At 37.1% G+C, this 15232-nt stretch overlaps 2 protein-coding genes across 4 annotated transcripts in view; one reads left to right on the forward strand and one right to left on the reverse strand.

Annotated features, from left to right (window-relative positions):
- The window catches only part of LOC127846093 (metal cation symporter ZIP8-like), a 113317-nt gene that overhangs the window by 86812 nt on the left and 11273 nt on the right, over window positions 1-15232 (reverse strand). Inside the window, exon 2 of one of the 2 annotated variants that reach the window (XM_052377273.1) lies at window positions 3236-3325. The exons of the other annotated variant lie outside the window; for it this stretch is intronic. The gene's annotated coding sequence lies outside the window, so the exon portion shown is untranslated. The remainder of the gene's footprint in view (window positions 1-3235; window positions 3326-15232) is intronic. 2 annotated transcript variants of the gene reach the window in all.
- LOC127846183 (uncharacterized transmembrane protein DDB_G0285607-like) lies at window positions 7774-9624 on the forward strand. 2 transcript variants are annotated; one of them, XM_052377365.1, is made up of 3 exons: window positions 7774-8217; window positions 8914-9152; window positions 9434-9624. In XM_052377365.1, exons 2-3 carry the CDS (start codon window positions 8918-8920, stop codon window positions 9475-9477), a joined length of 279 nt encoding a protein of 92 aa, XP_052233325.1. In that variant the 5' UTR covers window positions 7774-8217; window positions 8914-8917; the 3' UTR covers window positions 9478-9624. The 2 variants fall into 2 exon arrangements, with proteins under 2 accessions (XP_052233325.1, XP_052233321.1); XM_052377361.1 differs by lacking the exon at window positions 7774-8217 and having other exon boundaries at window positions 8356-9152.

Here is a 15232-nt window from a genome sequence, read left to right on the forward strand (position 1 = left end):
TGATTTTAAACTGATGTATATTATTAATGAATGTCTGTCCATAAAACTGACAGAAACGCCTTTGAGTGACCGTCAAGTCAACTCTAAAATATGTAGCAGAACCAAGCCATTGACTGAGATTAGTTATATTTTTGAAGGGTGACTAGTCAGGGTCAATAGGACAACAGTCTACCACACATTAACCCTTTCCGACTCAAAGGCAAAGTGAAAATGGCTATTTGCAACAGCATAAAAGCAGAACAGCCTGTGAGTAACCCGCAGTCTGTTCAGGTTGTATGCTGTTTGCTGCTCGTCCGTATCGAAGGGTCTGAAATGAGCCTTAATACTTTGAATCTAGTAAGAAATGTCTTTACTTAAATTTAACTTTCTTAGAGACTACAAATGCGTCAAAATACATATATAAGAGTTACGTTTTATGAAAATGAAAGGACCCTTGTAAAAGCTCATGAATTGTGGGTCAGTTAATAGTGCTGGACACCCTAAGGTAAATTAGCGCAATGTAGCCTACAATGTTACTGCCGTATATTAAAGGCTATGAGAGAATGCATTCATGCCTCTAAAACCGATATTTTTCATTCAAGAACATTATCTTGCTTAAATTGATAATTTGTTCATTGTGAAAGTAAAATCACTGTTTTTTTTCAAGTTGAACCTTTTTTGTTTTAAAATTTAAGACTTTATTGAAAAAATTAAAGAATTAAATTAGTTCAGGCCAAATAAGGAACACCAGAATTATCTACATTGAATTAACAAAGTTTAGTTAATTCAACAATTTTGTATATTACCATAAAAGTATACTTAAATAAGATTTATAAACAAACAATATCAGTTTTTATGCATATATAAGCTTTTTGTATCACAAGTCTGTTTCACCTTAAAGCCTCTATGACGCTCAAAATCAACGAAAATTTTGTTAAGTATTTCGTAAAATAAAGTTAACACCTTAACAATCAGTGGTCCTTATAGCAATAGCCACAATATCAACACTAGATGTAGTATGATTGCATAGTTTTTTGTAGATACAAAATGCTCGTTTTTATTTATTTGTGACACAAATTAATTCCATTTTAATTTCCCGCAAATATATATAATCATACAACACACAAACACCACGTAAATGTTCATGTGTGTAAGCTGGAGCACTGTCCAGTATGATTGAATTGACAGCAAAAGATTTGTTTATAACATTAAAAACAAGAACTGCATTTGTGAAACACAATGTTCCTACTTCGCTTTGAATTAGCAACCACAGCTATTCAAGAGAAAATAAGTCCAAGGCTGATAACTTCACAAAAAATCAATGGACGGGAATGAACCTCACTCTTCATCTGTAATACCTCAGTCACAAATAAAGACAAATCTGTTTATTCAGAACAAGCTGAAGTCTTGCATGTAAACCCAGAAAAAAAGATGGCCTGTGAGATAAGACAAAATCTCAACAGTCTGACATTGGTGTTTCCAATTTATTATCAATACTTTGTCTATCCAAAAGAAGATCAATGTCAAAGCCAAAATGAGGTCATGAGTGAAGGTGGTTCTGTAAAGTGGTTCCTAAAAAACATCATGCATATTTCAAAGAGATATAGCATGAGATATTTGATGTTTGACAAAATGTATCATTTTTTAAACCAAGAATTTGCACCTTCTAAGTAAGCCCAAAGGTAGGTAAATGGCATATAAAAAATGAGGTCAGTTAATGCGGGTGTGTCATAGTGTTAAAACTAAAAGGTTACCCAAGTGTTTCGATTTTATGAATTTGTCTAAATCCAAATGTAAGTCAATGTCAAGGTCAAATGCGGTGGTTGTTCAATGACATAATCTATCAAAGTATAAAAAATTAATGGTCTGCTGGAATAATGATTGATGTTTAATGAAACTTGCCATTTTGGGTTAACCTTGTACACATAATGAAGCCAATTCCAATATTCCTCTGTTCATCAGTAGTTACCAGGGCATAAGAATAACAAAAGCACCGCATAACGGGTGCCACGCTCGGCTACGGGTGCAGTTTTGAATAAATGAAACCTTGTCAGAATTTTTTATTTTTTTTAAAGTCACAGTGACCTTGACCTTTGACCTAGTGACCCAAAAATGGGTGTGGCGTGTAGAACTCATCAAGGTGCCTCTACATATGAAGTTTCAAAGTTGTAGGTGGAAGCTTTTCGACTTTAGAGCCTATGTTAAAGTTTAATATTAGAGGTCATAGTGACCTTGACCTTTGACCTAGTGACCCAAAAATGGGTGTGGCGTGAAGAACTCATCAAGGTGCATCTACATATGAAGTTTCAAAGTTGTAGGTGGAAGCACTTTGATTTTAGAGCCAATATTAAGGTTTAAGCACGACGCGGACGGCGGACGTCAGATGACGAGCTGGCTATGACAATACCTCGGGTTTTCTCTGAAATATGTATATCATAATTATGGTACATTACTACTACAACAAAGCTTTCGGTACACTTGAATCATCTAGAGTAAAGCAGGTGTAAGCTCACATTTTTTATATTCTGTCAAATTTTGTGAGTTTTTTTTATATCTTTTTAGTATTATTTTGACTTAAATATTTCTAAAAACCCACACATCAGTCAGAATGAGTATCAAAGCCAACATAAGAACGAGTTACACTTTGTCCCACCATGTAGTGGTTGGCATGTTGTTTTCCAGATGGAATATTATTTTATTTTGAGACCGATTTCAGTGATGTTTGAAATAAAGTGTGAAACTTTGCAACTTTTCATCTTCAGTTCCTTGCCAGTTTGAATATGTAACCAAAGCCACTGGCCCATTTGTGCATGCACATCAAAAGAAGCCCTAAATGGGGTTCATGAAATAATGTTTCTTTCATGTTGACATAATGATTTTTCTGACCGTTTTCCTTAATTATGGAATAAACGAAAACATTCTTTGTAAATAAATAGAATATAATAAAAACATTAAATTTGAACAAAGCAACAAAAGCTTGCAAAAGAAAATTAAAACCATATGAGATAACTATATTTATGAGATATTTCAATTGCAAAACAAGTATGCTTTCCTTCAGTTCCACTTTATTATTCATTAATAATCCTGACAATAAAAATTGATTTGACATCTTAGATTAGTTTGATAACCTATGTTTAATCAGTTTATGCTAGAATCAACAGCTTTAATTAAATGTAAACATGATAAAACAACCTGTTTCCCGGGTAGGACCAGTATTTTGTGTCTTAAGGGTGATCTACAGAACACTTCCACTTACGTAAAGGATCAATACCGACCCCTCCGAGTCACTAAGCAGACAACATCCCCACTAAGCTGCAGCCACCAAACTATTTTTGAATTCTTGAGGCTAAAAAAGCATAAAAATATATAGGATCTAAAAGCTTGGCAGATGGAAAACGATTTATCAATAAAAAAATAACACAATAATGTCCAAATTTTCATTACACTATATGGTGGTAATAAGCTTTTGCCCACAGATAACTTAGAAAGCACCTTTTATCATGTTATTAATGTAAACAAAAACATACACGTTAGAAGTGATGTCAAGGTCATACAGTAAAGTTACATCATTTGGTGTAAAAAGATAATACAAGACATTAAATCAAACTAATATAATTACAATATACGAAGATGAATCAGTGTTGATACATCAGCCTATTAGTATCCCTTACTCTCATAGTATTGATCCTCCTTATAGTATCGTGCCTTTAAACAAAAAACCTTCAAGAAAAGCTGGATAGATGTTGTTTTGTTTTTTTTTAGAAGTTGTTACTAATTTGATGGGTTTCCACTAATAATAATAATGACTATTACGATGATCATTTTCAGGATTTCTCATGATCCTTGGAAAGTAGGTCATGTTTAATCCAGGATGATGCTATGATTTTTAATTACGTAACACGCAATTATTTTATTATGTTAGTTTGCTTATCACATGGACTAATAGAAGCTTTATCAAATGTTTCTTATGCTGCTTATTTTTTAATAAAATGTTAACATATTTAAAAAACAATATGTGCAAGAGTTTTGTTTTTCCATTAAGTTACTTTTTTTAGAACAAGCACATGCGTATAGTTACAGACCCTAGCAACCAATCAGAAGGGCAGATACTTTAAGACAATTGTACATGAAACAGATTACTACAGGGAGCGTGTTGTAGTGCCGGTGCCCAGCTCATGAAACACGCACATAATGATGGGAAACCCGTATAATGACCAATCAGAAGTAAGCATACTGATAACACGAGTTTATACGCTCTCTTCTTACATGGGCAGTTGACATGAGTACAGTACAGCCAAAGCGGAACAAACGTATTTCGCGATCCGCGGCGGCAAGGCGAAACGAGTCGATGCCGCGTCAATCATTGAAGCCGCGTCAGTATGCGGCGGCAAGTCACATTACGCTGCGAAACTTCGCATCTGTCCGCCGAGGCATGCCGCTATCCGCGACATGATGTCGAGTCGATGCGCATCATGAAATAAAAATCTTTTTTAAAATTATTAGTTACATGTAGTTAACAAATTTTGAAAGAACAATTATAATAATAATTAAAATCATAATTAAGTTATTGTGCGCGGATTGTATTAGCATATACATGTAAGCATAGTTAATGTGTCTGGCCAATTAAGTTTGTTTCCCGCCCGTAGTGTATGTATTTCACACATAAACAAGGTCACGTAATGATGTTTTCGCACATACAAGTGGTCAAGGCTCCAGCATATGGTGGATTTATAAATTAATTGCATGTTGATTTTGCTATTAAATTTAAGCTGAGAAAATTAGCAGTTTGAAGCCACATCAATAATCAAGACGGTGACAACATATTTGTTGTTTTGTTAATTATCAGCTTATTAAAACTATTGTTTGAATATGCGTATATAAGCACGTTTTATTTTGTTCATATTATACAGTTAATATCGCTACTAATTACCCGATAATCCCGTATATTCCAGTTTTAAAGCAAATGCTGGTAAATATTTACGATACACAAACATTCTTGATATTTCCTTAAGTATCAAATACATTTTGGCATTGGTTACTATTTATAGAGATGATGAAATAACGTCTAATCGGGGCGTTTTTTTTTCCACTGAACACGCGATTTACGCCTGACGTGATGTTCATGTTTTTATACAACACAAAATACACCCAAACTTTCCAAACGACGTTCTACACGTCTGCATAATTTTCGCGCGCTTTTAATGAAACAAAGGATATTTTAGCACTGTTTATTTGACGCTAGAATTTATCAAAGGTCGCGTTAGCATTAAAATTCGGAAGTATGTTTCGGATTACAAATTTAATAATGATAATGATAATCGAACGAAACATTAACAGTTGCGCGTAATTAATTCTGCGCTACACATACATGTATGTACATGTAGGTGGATATCTTTTCACTCGATCCGCCGCGTACGTATGCGGCGGATTTACTCCGCGAAAGTACGCGAGGTTAACATAGACTTGGCGTCGTTGCGCGGATCGATGCCGAGTGCCACGGCGATACGCCGCGTGAACACACGATTTGGCCGCCGCGTACTAATAATCTGGCCGTGGCGTAGCCGCGGATAATGTTTGTGCCGCGTTAGCTGTACTGTAGATGTGTTTGCCTGAGGTGAGATGTGTTTGCCCATCAGTTCTTCAGCTGATGGAAGGCTGCTCGTGCTTTACAGATGCGGGTTATGACATCTGCATTCGTTCCTCCCTGGTTTTCCCAAATGCTGCCGAGATAGGTGAAGCTGTCCACCTCCTCCAGCGCCTCGCCTTGAACTGTCATGGGTTGGTAGTTGGAGAAGGAACTGAGGTCACCTTTCTTGGGAAGCTTGATGAGATAAACCTCTTTCCACTCTGTTGGAATTTCTTCTTCTTGCTGAAGAGTCGGTGTAGTAGATCCACACTGGTCTCCACGTCAGCCTTAAGCACTTCTGCCAGTAATGCTGTCAGGTCCTGCAGACTTCAATTGCTTGATGGCGCTGCTGATCTCTTCCTTTGTGGGAAGTCAGCAATTAATTGGCAGAACGCTTGTAGCTGGCAGAATCTTCGGTGGGTTCGCAGGAGCTGACCTGTTGAGTAGCTCCTGGAAGTGCTCAATCCACCACTTCTTCTGCCCTTTGTCATCTGTTAATACTCCTCCATTTTTGTCCACTTTCCTGCTAATCTCTTGGTGATGGAGTATAGATCTTTAGTTCTGTTCTGATAGGCTGCCTCTTCAGGCACTGTTACAAGTGTCTCTCGGTAGTTCTGCTTGTGTGCTCTCATACTTGGCTTGACACTCCCCGTCTCTAGATTTGCCACCAATTTCCACCAAATGCCACCGTTTGCCATGTAAAAGTGTGGCAAACGGTAAAAATTTGATGGAAAACGATGGAAAATGGTGAAATGCCATCGTTTTCCACTAATCGATGGAAATCAACAGTGGCATTCGATGTAAAACGGTGGAAATTTGATGGCAAACGATGAAAAACAGGACTTTGTCATTTTTTGAAGTGGAAAATGTACATTTTGAATAGGAGAAAATGGCTCTTAGAAAATTTTGCAAGAAAACCTGAGTGGCAAACGATGGAAAAAAAACTTAGAACATTTTCAAACAAAATGCTCTCTGACAGAACAGAAAACAAAAACAGTTCTTTTAATTTAAATTGAATGTACATATAATTAAATGACATTTTCCGCAATTCCATGCGGAAAACGAGTAAAAATATGCAAAAATATGCGGAATAATGAAGAAAATATGCGGAATAATGGGGAAAAAGACTGAAATGTGCGGATATTTGATTTTTTATGAGATTGCGGAATTTTATTGCTCAAGAAAATTTGTCCGCATATTTTTGCGAACATTTGGTTTTTATAGGCGGAAAGTAGATTTTTGTTTGCAAAGCTTGATTTTGTATACGGAAAATACACTTATATGCGGAAAGTTAGGACTAGTTATTTCAGGCTATTACAGAAGTCAGATGTGTGCGGAAAACACTGTTTGTCATTTTTTTACAAGTATTCTGGACATAGGCATTAAAAAACAAATCTCAGAGTGCTGTTTTTTGTTGTAAGAGCAGTAGCAGTTGCATTTGTAGTTGTATCAGTGGCGGTGGCGGAAGTAGTGGTATGATGGTAGTAGTAGTAGTAGTAGTAGAAGTATTAGTAGTAGCAGATGCAGTAGCAGCAGTAGTATAGCTAGTCGTAGTAGTAGTGATAGAAGTTGTAGCAGTAGTAGTAGTTGTAAAAGTAGTAGTAGTAATAGTAATAGTTGTTGTTGTAGTTGTAGGAGAAGTTGTTGTTGTATCAGTAGCGGTGGTGGTAGAAGAAGTAGTAGTTAAGTAGAAGCAGTAGTAGCAGTAGAAGTAGTCGGCAGTGTCGTCGTGGTCATCATTGTTGTCGTAGTAGTAGCAGCAGCAGCAGCAGTACAAGTAGTAGAAGTAGTAGTAGTTGCTGTTGTTATTGTTGTAGTTATTGTTGTAACAGCAGTTTTGTAGTTGTTGTAGTATCTGTGGTGTTGGTGGTGGTGGTGGTAGTGATAGTAGTAGTAGTAGAAGCAGTAATAGTTGTAGTAATAGCAGTAGTAGTTACAAGCAGTAGTAGTAGCAGAAGAAGTAGTAGTAGTAGTAGTAGTAGTAGTAGTAGTAGTAGTAGTAGTAGTAGTAGTAGTAGTAGTAGTAGTAGCAGTAGTAGTAGTAGCAGTAGTAGTAGCAGTAGTAGCAGCAGTAGTAGCAGCAGTAGTAGCATCAGTAGTAGCATCAGTAGTAGCAGCAGTAGTAGCATCAGAAGTAGCAGCAGTAGCAGCAGCAGCAGTTGTTGTTGTTGTTGTAGCAGCAGTAGTAGTTGTTGTAACTTGCAAAGCAATTTCTACAAATTAAAATTTCTTAACCCTGTTCAAGTTACATACACTCTCTCTGAATATCAAACTACAGCCACTACAGCTGAGGTTTACAAACTATCTGATAACCACTATGTGTTGTTGGCTTAACAGCCTTTTCTGATTGGCTGAATTCAAACACAGATGGTTTTCCTCTTGGTTTGAAATACTGGCCGGTACACATGTTGGAAAATATACAGGTTAAACTTGTTGTTAAAATGAAATTAAATTAATTTCACAAACAGTAGAGATGAGTTATTCCATTACCAACAATTTCTTAAAATAATAATGTATAATTGATATCATTTGGATAGTGACATGAAGTGTTGTTAAAGAGTGATGAATACAGTGTTTCAGCAGTCTGTCTAGGAATAGAACAATAACTGAAGGTTTGTGCTTTTCATAATATTTCTAAATATTCCTTAAAATTAATGCTTCTTATGTCATCATTGTAGACCTTTTTTGGATGTGATATTTATGGCAAATTAATTAATTTAAATGATGTAATACGAATTTACAATAAGTGCAGTTTGCAGCTTGATTAAGGAAGTAATTAGACCTAATGTGTGGAAATTAATAAGGTTGAATGTAGTATTGGAAGTTTATCATGCTAGGGAACTGATGCTTAAAGGGAGTTTTGTGCTGTGCATGATGAGCACTCAATGCTCATTAATGATGTTAATGTTTATATTAATAAATTAATAAATTAAATGTTTAGGTTTCACTGTGCATTTTCATACCAATAGCAATTAGAATTAAACATCATTATAATTGTAGCAATATTAAATTTGTACTAATCATTCCAACAAATTAAGTTAAAATAAAAAGACAATGTGTTAAATATATTTTGTCATAATTGTGTTTAGTTTTAATCTAACCTGAGCAAAAAGTGCTCATTAACTTGGCTGGTGTTCTACAGACTGAGCTATCCCGCAACCTGACACTTTATCTCCTAAATTGACTTATTCAAAACGTGATATAAGATCAAAATTACATTTATTTGAGTAACCAGCAGGACTTCAATATTAAGGGTAGATGACTACAGATTTATTGATTTCTATGGTTTGTCATACTTTTTTCGACAGCTTGATGGCCGACTTACAGAGCATTAGCAACAGTTTCAGCAGCGACTTCTCCAACAGCAGCAACTTCTCCAACAGCATCTACCACTGCAGCAGCGAAAACAACAACTCCAGCAGCAATCAACCCAGCAGCAGCAACAACCACCCCAGCAACAACAACCGCAGCAAAAACAAATCCAGCAACAACAACCAGATCCTCAACCAGATTGTCAAGACCTGCCTGTCAACAGGACATAATTATGGTGGGTACACAAAAGTAATTATTACAAAAAGTATATAACTTAAAGCTACAGTATGCGGTGGCAAACTGAAGCATTAGTTATTGCTAACTGATCTCAATTCACTTATAACAGATTCAAACAATTTTATCTTTACTCTGTAATTTGTAAAATTATTTTAATGTCTTATTATGTCACAGACAAGTGCTGGTAAAAGTACCAATTTTCTCTGAGCAAATAGGGAAAGTAAGGAATTCAAACTTGTTATATAAAGTTACAGAATTTAATGTAAACATTTATTTCAGGCCCAGCTGCTATTAGACATCACTGGCATAACAGATGCCAGTAAGGCTGCAAAGAAGTTGTTTCGCCACCTGTAAAGGGAGGAGTGAAATAAAACGAAGGACTGTGAAACACTAGAGTACTTGAAATATTCTGTTTTGTTCAGAGTGTATATATCCATTGTCTACTTCAAATAATAAATTGTTATACATTATTTCTTTACCTAATTTGTATTTTATTTATCCTTTTTCAGTTAGGTGACATTCAAACTGAGAATGCAAAGTGCCATCAATATCCGTAAAACAATGACTAATTGTACATCTTGTTCCACCATTTGCCATCGTCTGTGGCAAACGGTTTAAAATATTACACCATTTTCCACTGGATGGCAAACGGTGGCATTTCGTCCAAATACTCCACCGTTTGCCATCGTCTGTTGCAAACGATAAAAATTTTTACATCATTTTCCACTGGATGGCAAACGATGGCATTTTGTTTCAATACTCCACCGTTTGCCATGGTTTGTGGCAAACGATGTAAAATTTTACATTGTTTTCCACTGGATGGCAAACGATGGCATTTTGTTTCAATACACCACCGTTTGCCATGGTCTGTGAAAAACGATGTAAAATTTTACATCATTTTCCACTGGATGGCAAACGATGGCATTTTGTTTCAATACTCCACCGTTTGCCAGAAAATGCCACCAAATGCCATCGATGATGTAAATTCTTCTACTGTCCTCTTTTTTGTCACTGTTTTCCACCAATTTTCATCAAATTTGATGTTCCAATACTCCACCGTTTGCCACTCTTTTTTCCATGTAAAACGATGAAAATCGGTGGCAAATCTACAGACAGGTCCTGTTTGCTTCGGTGTACACTTCTTGTGCTCTAAATTTTGCGGCTCGTGTTCTGCTGTTGTTTACACTTGCCTTCTTTTCTTGTCTTTTCACAACTTTCTGAAGCGTCTCTGCTGATATCCACTCGTGTGGGTGTAAGACTTGGAGCCCAGAACTTCTTGGCACGTTGAAGTCACTGCTTCTTTTATGTTCTACCACTTCTGCTCTATGGTCTCTTCTTCAAGTAGCTCCTCTAGGACCTGGAACTTGTTGGAGAGAGTGACCTTGAACTCTTCTTGCTTCCAGGTGTCTTTCAGTGTGGCAGTGTTGTTACGTTGGGGTTGGCCGGGCCCCTTTGTTCAACTCTTCTTCAGCTTTAGTTTCAATCAGGCGACAAGGAGATAATGATCCGAAGCCACGTCTGCTCCTCTATTGACAAGTACATCCTGAAGAGAGCGACGAAACTTCCTTGCGTTGCACATGTGGTCAATCTCGTTCTCCATTGACAGGTCTGGTGACAACCAAGTTGCCTTGTGTATCCTTCTGTGATGAAAAACACTTCCTCCGATGACCAGGTTAGTAGTGGTGCAGAGGTCAGCAAATCTCTTCCTATTGTCATTCATCTCACCTAACCTTTGCTTCCCCATGATCTCCTCGGTTGTCACTGCTGATCTTGGTGTTGAAGTCACCCTTTAGAATGATGATGTTTCTTTTTGGTCTGTCTTGTATGATGGTTGACAGTCTATTGTAAAAGTTGTCCTTTTCATCCTCTTTACTGTTGTTCGTCGAGGCAGAGTACTGGATTATGTCCTCGTTGATCCATTTCTTTTTTGCAAGGAAAGAGGCTGTAATGATTCGTGGTCCGTGTGCCTCCCACCCAATGAGTGCTCTTGGTGCCGACTATGAAAGCATCAGGGCTATCTCTTGGTGTGTGCTGCATCCTCCTGCTCATGCCCGTAGAACAACAGTAACTCACCAGAAGTCAGTCACTTCTGCCCAGAGCCAGTCCATCTTAATTCACTGATCCCTTGGATGGTGAGGATGAACTTCCTAATCTCTGCAGCCACTTGTGCTCTCCTTCCGGTCTCGTACATGGTTCTGACATTCCATGTACCGATGATGGTTGTGGTCCTAGTGGAGTAATGGTCTTCAGCCTGATGGCTTCCAGTTGGCACTGGCTTTCACTGTCCGGCGTCATATGTCCTCCAGCTGGAGGTCCACTTTCTGCCAGGTCCGTGATGTCTGTTGTTATTCTGTTTGGCATTTCTGTAGCAATAAGGTTTGAACAGGGTAGGGTTGCTAGCCCTACCCCCAACCCTCCTGCTTTTTCAGCGCGGACTTGGGACCGTCCTTGGCGGAGTTGAGTATTACCAGGAGGAATTGTGTTCCTGTGACTGTGTTTGTTAGTCTGTGACAGTGTATGTATGACTGTGTGATAATACATGTTTCTGTCTCGAAGTATTCCCAGACGGTATAAGTGCCATTCCGTGACCTGTACCTGACGAGTGTAGCCAACTAGCCGTTGCATTTTCATATTTATATATTTTTTCAGTGATTTTTTCCCTTCTTTATAAAGTACCCTCAAAAGGTACTTTCCCAATCGTAGAAAAACTACAAAATTCCCAATTGCTGTCTGAAAATTTCCCAAAAGGAAGGCAAATTCATTCAATTTTGATCCAAAAGTTTATTATCTGCAAGTTAACAAATAAAATGAGCACTAACACTAATGCCAAAATAAAAAATTGGTCAGTTTCTGGTCTCCTTGGAAAACAAGAGGGCCTGAAAGGCCCAAAGTCGCTCACCTGAGATAACAAGATATACATATTATTGGGACAAATCTTTTGACCAAGTTTCATGAAGATCAAAAAATAAACCTCTAGAGTGTTAACAAGATTTTACTAAAGCCATATAAGGAAAAATGCCCCGCCCCCTGGCAGCCATGTTTTTCAACCAACCAGCATCATTTTTGAACACTTCCAAGATATTATCGGGATGAATCTTCTGACCAAGTTTCATGAAGATCGGACAGTAAATGTGGCCTCTAGAGTGTTAACAAGATTTGACTATAGCCATATAAGGAAAAATGCCCTGCCCCTTGGACGCCATGTTTTTCAAGCAAACATAATTATTTTCGAACTCATCCAAGATATAATTGAGACCAATCTTCTGACCAAATTTCATGAAGATTGGAAATAAATGTGGCCTCTAAAGTGTTAACAAGGTTTTACTAAAGCCATATATAGCCATATAAGGAAAAATGCCCCACCCCTGGTGGCCATGTTTTCAAAGCAACAAAAACCATTTTCGAATTCATCCAAGATATCATTGGGACAAATCTTCAGACCAAGTTTCATTATGATTGGAAAATAAATGTGACCTCTAGAGTGTTAACAAGGTGATACATTTCAATCTAATTTAAAACAAGGGACAAAATTGTCACAAAACCAGGTTTTCATTGTGAAAAAAAAATATGATAAAAGGAGAAAACTCAAACTGAACTTTTGAAATGAACAAACAAAATTAACCCCCTTTGTAAGTTTGTTTTTAAAAAAAATCTATTTTTAGTCGTGGCGACCTTGACATTGGAGATATTGACGTGATTCTTTCGTGCGACACACCGCCCCATGATGGTGAACAAATGTGATAAATGATTTTAAAATCTCACAATGAATGACATAGTTATGGCCAGGACAAGCTCATTTATGGCCATTTTTGACCTTTGAACTCAAAGTGTGACCTTGACCTTGGAGATATCGATGTAATTATTTCGCGCGACACACCGTCCAATGATGGTGAACAAATGTGCCAAATGATTTTAAAATCTGACAATGAACGACATAGTTATGGCCCGGACAAGCTTGTTCCGCCCGCCCGCCAGCCAGCCAGCCCGCCCGCATTCGCCAATCTAATAACCAGTTTTTTCCTTCGGAAAACCTGGTTAATAAAAGTAAAGAAGAACAATTGTGTCGAAAAATGCGAAATAAGCCAGATATTTAATTCTGAAATCGAAAATGTCTGTAAAGTCGAATTCACCAGAATGTATATCATGCATGTACGATGCGAATCTTAATTTAGTTTAATGGTTGTTTTTAAATTCCTGCAGCGATGTCTATTCATATGACACACAAACACTAACTCCGATCCTAAAAAAAAGATGAATTCTTCAGTTATTGTAGAAAAATATGTACAAAATATCTTCATCACCATCGGCTTGGGGCGCTAATTTGTCTTTGCTGCATGTTATGAAATTTGTCTTCAATGTCTTGCCTATTTTGTGTTATTGTAACATGTATTTATCAATATATTACAATTAAACACATATAAGAATCGTAGAGTCTCGCTTTAATCGTTTGATAAAAGAATGCCATATTGTACAGAATCATCAAACAATAAAAAACATATTCAAAAGTTTGCTATCTTCCAGAATGTAAAACTATCATTTATCATTAATTCCACTTAATCTTCTTGTGCTTAAAAAAAATATTTTAACAAGAGGACCTGAAAGGCCCAAAGTCGCTCACCTGAGATAAAAAGAAATGACCTGTTCTTTGCAGCCAAATAAATCCATAGAACAAATGTTCTAACCAAGTTTCATGAAGAATGAACAACAAATGGCCCCATGGCAGAAATGTTTTCAACAGACTGGAACAATTTTTGAACTCGTCCACGATATTATTGGGACAAATCTTCTGACAAAGTTTCATGCAGATCCAACAATAAATGTGGCCTCTACAGTGTTAACAAGGCAAATATTCATGACGCACAACGGAAGACAGACAATTGACAAAAGGTGATCACAAAAGTTCACCATGAGCAAAAAATATTATGCTCATAAAGATTGTCACTGTGTGTGAAGATCAGCAAGTGTCATTCAGATTAAACTAAAAATGTGACAAAAAGTATTCACAAATTCAATGTTTTACTATAAACAACTGTGGTAGTGCGTCTCGTTCGCTTACGCAAGTGAACCGGTCAAGGTGCATCTACATATGAAGTTTCAAAGTTGTAGGTGGAAGCACTTTGATTTTAGAGCCAATGTTAAGGTTTTAGCACGACGCCTACGGCGGACGGCTGACGACAAGCTGGCTATAACAATACCTCGGTTTTTCTCCGAAAACAGCCGAGCTAAAAATAAGAATTTATAAAAGTTATTTCAATCAAAAGAGTCTTTCTAATTAAGAAAATGCCAAATAACAAGGTTGCCATGGAAACAGTTTCAAAGCACAGTAGTCTGCTAAATACACCAGTAGGTTAAAATGGCTAATCAGTAAAGATCAAAGATAAGGCTCTACAGTGCATTAGTACATGTACAGTTATTTTATGACATAGGTTTATTAAATTGCAGGCAAACTACTGTCTTTATGTACACCACATTTTATGAAAGAAGTACCAGGTTTAAACAAGGGAGTTAACTATTAGTTAACTACCGGTATTAGAAAGTATGTACAGGTTATCTTTCTTAAACATTATGGCTTATCACAACAAGACTGTTTACATGTATACACTGTATACATATAGAGAAAACTGCCCCACCCCCTGGTGGCCATGTTTTTTCCACCGATCTGGACCATTTTTGAACTCAACCGTCATATCCAGAAAACACATATTCTGACCAAATTTCATGAAGATTGGACCAAAAATGGGACTTCTAAGAGTGTTCACATGTTTTCAATTACACATATAGAGAAAACGGCCCCGCCCCCTTGCAGCCATGTTTTTTCACCAATCTAGACCATTTTCGAACTCGTCCGAGATATCAATAAAACCAATGTTTTGACCAAGTTTCATGATGATTGGACAAAAATTGTGACTTCTAGAGTGTTCACAAGGTTTTTTCTATAGCCATATAAGGAATACTGCCCCGCCCCCTGGCGGCCATGTTTTTCAAGGGACCGGAACCATTTTTGAACTCAACCAACATATCATTTAGACAAACATTTTGACAAAGTTACATGAAGATTGGGCATCAAATGTGACTTCT

This window comes from Dreissena polymorpha, chromosome 1 (genome assembly GCF_020536995.1).
Source record: "Dreissena polymorpha isolate Duluth1 chromosome 1, UMN_Dpol_1.0, whole genome shotgun sequence".
NCBI lineage: Eukaryota > Metazoa > Mollusca > Bivalvia > Myida > Dreissenidae > Dreissena > Dreissena polymorpha.

Excerpts from the sequence above, each read along its gene's own strand:
- LOC127846183 (XM_052377361.1), top strand. The coding sequence starts at position 8,864 with ATGACTACAGATTTATTGATTTCTATGGTTTGTCATACTTTTTTCGAC. Across the intron at positions 9,153-9,433 it reads GTCAACAGGACATAATTATG|GCCCAGCTGCTATTAGACAT; the intron begins GTGGGTACACAA and ends CATTTATTTCAG.